Source organism: Oryzias melastigma, linkage group LG17 (genome assembly GCF_002922805.2).
Source record: "Oryzias melastigma strain HK-1 linkage group LG17, ASM292280v2, whole genome shotgun sequence".
NCBI lineage: Eukaryota > Metazoa > Chordata > Actinopteri > Beloniformes > Adrianichthyidae > Oryzias > Oryzias melastigma.
Window position 1 is genome coordinate 9,158,486 of NC_050528.1, and position 6,649 is coordinate 9,165,134.

The 6,649-nt window shown below is 33.3% G+C and overlaps 1 protein-coding gene across 5 annotated transcripts in view; it reads left to right on the forward strand.

The window, feature by feature from the left end:
- The window catches only part of LOC112147430 (dipeptidyl aminopeptidase-like protein 6), a 135,736-nt gene that overhangs the window by 125,394 nt on the left and 3,693 nt on the right, over positions 1-6,649 (forward strand). For all 5 annotated transcript variants that reach the window (XM_024273815.2, XM_024273816.2, XM_024273817.2 and 2 more), the window contains 11 exons: positions 706-753; positions 834-946; positions 1,141-1,188; positions 1,260-1,358; positions 1,436-1,505; positions 2,363-2,557; positions 2,639-2,693; positions 2,763-2,865; positions 5,264-5,319; positions 5,400-5,472; positions 5,567-5,640. In XM_024273815.2, the coding sequence (XP_024129583.1) occupies positions 706-753; positions 834-946; positions 1,141-1,188; positions 1,260-1,358; positions 1,436-1,505; positions 2,363-2,557; positions 2,639-2,693; positions 2,763-2,865; positions 5,264-5,319; positions 5,400-5,472; positions 5,567-5,640 (934 nt within the window). The remainder of the gene's footprint in view (positions 1-705; positions 754-833; positions 947-1,140; positions 1,189-1,259; positions 1,359-1,435; positions 1,506-2,362; positions 2,558-2,638; positions 2,694-2,762; positions 2,866-5,263; positions 5,320-5,399; positions 5,473-5,566; positions 5,641-6,649) is intronic.

A 6,649-nucleotide genomic window follows, 5' to 3' on the forward strand; every position in this document is an offset into this window, starting at 1 on the left:
AGTTTAATTTTATTTTTTTATTTACATTTTTTAGTTTTTCTTTCAAATTAATTTCTTTCAAATTTACAGTTTAATTCAAAATTTTTAAATTTATTTTAAAACTATTTCATAAAGTTTAAAATATCTTTTTAAATTCAATTTATATTCAAATTTTCAACATTTCTTTAATGTTTAAAATTTTGTATCCACATTTTTATAACTGAAACTTAAAAAAATGTCTTTCAAGTTTAAAATGTTTTTATTTAAAATGTAATATTTTTAATTCAAACTTTGAATATTTTAGTTTTATAAGTCTTTATAAGTTTAAAACAATCTTTCAAATGTACTGTTTCTTTCCAACATTTCAATATTTATAAAAGTTTATTTTTAATTTACAATTTTTAGTATTTCTTTCAAGTTAATTTCTTTCAAATTTACAGTTATTTTATTTTTAAAAATCCACATTTATTTTTAAACTATTTCATATTTCCTCATAAATATATATATTTGTATTCATATTTTCAACATTTGTTTAATCTTTAAAACTTTTTTTATAATTGAAATATTTAATGTTTAAAGTTTGTAATGTGTAACTTAAACTTTAAAGAGATTTTCTATATTTTATTTATGTATTTTTAAATCTGGTTCTTTATTCAGTGTCAGCTGATCCTGATTGGATCCGTTCAGAACCGTCAGTCTTTTCTTAAGTTTGGATGTTTTTCACAGATATTTTCTGAGCACAGAGGACGACCCAAAACGGCGCCACCTGTACAGGTAGAGTTTTAAAGAAGGTTTTTTGGTTCTGGTGGGGAAGGTTCTGTTCAGACTCATCCTGACGGCGTTTGATCCCACAGCGCCGACACCATCCCTCCCTTCAACCGCTGCTGCCTGTCCTGTGAGTTCAAGTGCGGCTATGTGGACGTGTCGTTCAGCCACGACATGCAGTTCTTCCTGCTCAACTGCAAAGGTGAGTCTAGTCTTCTGAAATGTGATGAAATTTTAGAAAAGAAAGTTTAGATTTTTTATCTTACAGTCAACATCAAACTTTCTCTGAGTCCATTTTTACAAAAATCTAGAATAAAATAGCTAAAATGTTTGTACCTTTTACAAATATCGCAGCTTTACTGTGTGCTTCCTTCTGTGAAATAACATTTATTTTAGGCCCAGACATCCCGAGTGTAGCGGTTTACAGAACCGAGGACAAACAGAGTGAGTATTTGCTCCCCGAGAATCCATCGTGGGATCGTTTGATATTTGAAGATTTTCCTCTGGATCTCCAGAGATGTACGACGTGGAGACAAACCAGCAGGTGAACATCACCTACAACAACCTGCAGACCCCCCGAGTGGAGAACAAGACCATCAACATAGACGATTACAGTACGTGTGTGTTCACGGTCGCCGCGGAGGTCCTGCTGAAAGCAAAGAGGCTCAGAGTTTGTTTGTTTCTTCTGCAGCTCTGACGATGCAGATTCTGAAGCCGGCGGGATTCATAAACACCGCCAGCTACCCGTTACTGCTGCTCGTGTGAGTGGGAAATCTTTACCAAAAAAAACGTCACGCTCGAGGGAATCCAGAAGACCTCCATGTGAAAAAACAACTTGGAAATGATGCAAAAAAAACTTGATATTTTAATCATGATTATACAGTTTTTTGCCCCCAAAATCAGAAAAACTTTTGTTTTCTGAGACATATTTTCTGCAGAGCGGTTGTAGTATATTCAATATCAATTGAATCTATTTTTTTTAGTAACATTTATCTTCTTGTAAATTTACGATAAAAAAGTCACAACTGTTTAATTACACAAATACATATTTATTATTTAAAAATTACAACTTATTTTCTCATAAATTTACAATTTTTATTCTCGTAAATTTAATTTACCTCTGAGTTGTGACCGTTGATGCAAAGTAAGCCTTCTGATATTTCCCATCATCCCTTTGTGAGTATTTTCTACGTCAAAAATAATCTCTTTTAAACAGCATTCCACAACAGTTTGAATAAAAAATATAAAAAAATGCAAATTTAAGCTTCATTTTGTTTATATACGTCATTAGAAAAATGTTAAAAGCAGCAAAAACATTTTTTAATCATTTTAACTAAGAAGCAGAACATTTTCTGTGCAAATTCTGATCTACTTGAGATGTAAAATTTTACGCAAACATTAGAAATATGAAGATTTATAGACAGAAAAATAGATTTGTCAAGCCAAAAACGGAACCTACTTACTTTAGTAAAGTAACAAGTAGTGAATTACTTCTCAAAATAAGTAATGAGTTACGTAATTTCACTTTAACTTCATCCAGTATCTGAAGTAAAGTAATAAATTACTCTTTAAAAGGAATATATTGACAGTAAATGTGTCTTATGTGTTTGGTTCTCAGAGACGGCACCCCCGGTGGACAGATGGTGACGGAGCAGTTCCAGGTGGACTGGGCCACGGTTCTGGTCAGCAGCTTCAGCACCATCGTGATCCGCTTCGACGGCCACGGCAGCGGCTTTCAGGGCACCAACCTGCTCCACAAGGTCCGCAGGAAACTGGGGAAGCTGGAGGAGCGGGACCAGCTGGAGGCTCTCAGGTTGACCTTTGACGTCAGATCGGGTCGGGACGGGAACTTAAAGGATTTGGACGTTTTTCAGCTGTTGGTTTTGCTCTGCAGGGTTATCTCCAAAGAGCCGTACATCGATAAGAGCCGGATGGGCGTTTATGGAAAGGTGAAGTCAACGTTTGACTCTGCTGGATGTTGTCGTGAAGCTGAACTGATGTTTGTGTTCTCCTCGCAGGCGTACGGAGGATATTTAGCGACGATGCTTTTGAGCTCGGAGGAGTTCACACAACTGAAATGTGGAGCGGCCGTCTCCCCCATCACAGACTTTGAGCTTTATGGTATAATAATTAGGGATGTCCAGATCGGGGTTTCTTTGGGCCCAATCCGATTTGATTTTGTGGATTTTCCAATACCAAGTCCTGATCCGATACTTTTGTAACACATTAAAACGAACAAATTGATTTTATTTATACTTAATTAGTTAGTTAGTTAGTTAGTCCTTTATTTCGAACATACAAAGTACATGGTAAAAAAAACAAGAAAACAACAACGGAAAATTTTATATAAATTATAAATAAAAGATATTACACCTCAATTATGTAGTTCGAAATGGAGTAGGAAGAAGTTTAAAAATCCTACCCCCTAACAATAAATCTTAATTTTAATCTTTAATATAAACTATTTCAGAAACAGAAATTAATTACCTAATTACTTAATTAAACTTCTTTTATCATTAAAAACAATATAAAACTTCTGTGAAGTAGCTTTAATAAACAAGTAAAAATAGAGCAAATATAAACTAGGAAAAAAATAACTATTTTCTAGTTATATGAGTGATAATCATGTGAGAAAGTTTAGTGACTTTAGCTTTAATATCTTTAGAGCTTTTGAACATTGATTACTCGATCGACATCGGTTGTTGTCCCCCAATCAGTATTGAACATTTAATTTATTCTTATTATGATCAGTAATTTATATTTCTAGCTTATTATTCTGAATAAATACTCCATTAAAAGTCTGCGTGTCATGAAAGGATATTGCCTGAAGCTAACAAAATCAGTAAAAAAAAAAAACAATTCTGTTCAGTCAAGCTAGCAAGATGTTCACAGATACAGACTTCCGGGATCAATAACTCTTGTTAAAACGCTTTAAACTAACAGCTAGTGTCTCAACTGAGTGTTCCAAACGCAAACAGTGACATACGAAAGCATTTCAATAGAAAAAAAGATCAGAATTTTGTTTCTTTTTCATGTTAAACCGACAGAGACAGCTACAGAGCAGATGCTAACTGCGCTAATCGCTAGCTCTGTGATATAACTCCGTAGGACCTGAGCTGTTCGTTGATATGCCTGTTTTATTTTTCTGACAGATAAATAAAACTTAAAAAATAACTGCTGTGGCAATAAAACAAAATAAGTTAAAACATAATCCCATAATCTTCAAATAATAATAATAATAAAATAAATTTTAAAAAATGGCTGTAATGATTTTAGCTAGCTACGAGTACTCTTTTTTTTAATTTTTTACAGAAACAATGACAGTCCACACTATGTGCCGATAACATTTTCTCATTTGCCAGGAAAATGAACAAAAAAAATTTTAAATAAATAAAATTAAATTAAATAATGCCATGAATTTAAAAATAATAATAAAGGCAAAGGATTCTGCTACAGTTTATGTGACCACGCTTCAAATGCTCTAAAAGCTTTTTTGTTTGTGCAGGATTTAATAACATTTATATACAGTGTCATTTCTTTTGCCATGAATACTCATACTAAAACAAAGTCATCATTAGTTTTTAAGAATTTTAAATGAAGATATGCATCACATTTGATTAAAAACGCTCAATAGTTCTGAAGATATTAAAGCTAAAGTAACTAAACTTTCTCTCATGACTAATTACCACCTATATTTACTAGATAACATATGTTTTTAGGTTATAGTTACAGTATTTTTACTTATTTGTTAATGCTACTTCACACAAATGCACAATTAAGTGTTGAATGCTAAAATAATTTTTAGCATTTTTTCAATGACGACTTTAAATCTTGTAAATTTACAAGAGAAAAAGTTGCAACTGTTAAATTACGAGAATAAATATTTAGGACTTAAAAATTTATAACTTTTTTTCTCATAAATTTACGACTTTTATTCTTGTACATGTGTTTTTTTTCTCATAAAGTTTCAAGAATAAAAGTCCTAAATTTAAGATATTTAAAGTTGTACGTTTATGAGAAAATAACTCGTAATATTACCTTTTGTTGTGGCCCTGATACTCTGTCGTAGTTTATTAACTGTGTTAATGTTTTAAAGTCAAAGTCAAAAGTCCCACTATTTGTCACGCACCTAGGTGTGTGAAATTTGTTCTCCGCATTTGACCCATCCCCTGGGGGAGCGGTGAGCTGCAGACACAGCCGCGCTCGGGAACCATTTGGTGGTTTAACCCCCCCGTCCATCTCCTTAGTGCTGATTGTCAAGCAGGGAGGCACTGGGTCCCATTTTTAGAGTCTTTGGTATGACTCGGCCGGGATTTGAACCCACGACCTTCCAATCTCAGGGCGGACACTCTACCACAAGGCCACTGAGCTTAAATGTGTTACCAAAGTATCAGATCGGGACTCAGATACTCAAAATCAAATGACTATATCGGATCAAACCCAAAAAAACTAACTTAAGAGGAACATTTATTTCCTAAAGATGTAACAAAAACCTTTCTAATCTCACCTGTCTTCACAGCTTCTGCGTTTTCTGAGCGTTACCTCGGCCCAAAGACCGACTCCAGAGTTTATGCAGTAAATAGTCCAACTTTTTATCCAGATTCTGCACGTTCTTTAAGCAGAACAAAACTAAACTCCTCCTTTCCATCCTCCAGATGACAAACTTAGCAAACAGAGCGGGCCAGCTGCTGGAGAAACAGTTCTTGATAATCCACCCGACGGCTGACGGTAGCACACTTTAGAGACACTTCACTGAATGACTAACATCCATCTGATGTTGAGACTCCAACAGGCTTTAACTATCTCCTTTTCTCCTCCACAGAAAAAGTTCACTTCCAGCACACGGCCAAATTCATCAACCATTTAATCAGCGAGAAGGCCAATTACACTCTGCAGGTGAGCCTCACTGGAAACATTAACTTCAGTTTATTCAAATGTTTTGTTTCCTCAAGCGAGTGCTATTGATATGTAGGTAGCTTTATTTTGAAAATCTGAAACTGGAGAACCCATGGGGTCAAATTTGGCCCTTTTTTATGTTTACTGTTTATTTTTGGTTTTTTAAAATGGATTTTTATGCCTTAAATTTTTTGGCTGGTGTTTATTTCTGTTCAATCAAAATTACTTAATTACCTTTAAATCAAATGTAGCTTTTATTTAACTAAAAACATAGTTAAAGGCCAAACCTGAGATACGTAGTAGAGAATAAATCATTGAGAACATTCGACGGCTCCATAAAGGTTTATTTACAGTTGTGGAAACAAAGACCAACTATTTTAAAATGTAAAATAATATGGAGAGAAAATAGACTCACTCTGATTTGTACGCAAGTAATTCCTGATTTTTGCGCATCTAAGGATTAAAAACATTTTGAAACAAAATGTACACATTTACAAATTAAAAATTACAACAGCTTGAAACTAATTACACACAATAATCTTTAAAAATGACACACAAATTGCTTGTAACACAGTTGTTACACAGTTTGTGGTTTTGTTTGTGTGCGTAACAAACGACTCGTGCGTCATTTTTTAAAGATTTGCATCTGTTATTAGTTTCAAGCTGTTGAAATCTTTATTTGTACATGTGTAAATTGTATTTTGGATTTTATTTTTGTGATTTTTGTACTCATACACATAATATATAACACAAAATCAAGGTGATACTTATTTCTCTCCATAAAATAAATAAGTTTCTTCTTTTCTACCTAAATATTTTTGTTGGATGTCAGCTAAAACTCATATATCAGTTATGATTTAAGCGTTTTCAATGGTTGCCAAGAATGTCCTTCCCTAAAATTTACCTTCAAAACAGTTATAATATTTACATATTTTTAAAAACGGAAGTTTTAAAAGTGTCTCAACTGTATGTTTTTAAACTGTTGTTAGTGAAGGTTCTCGTCTATCAG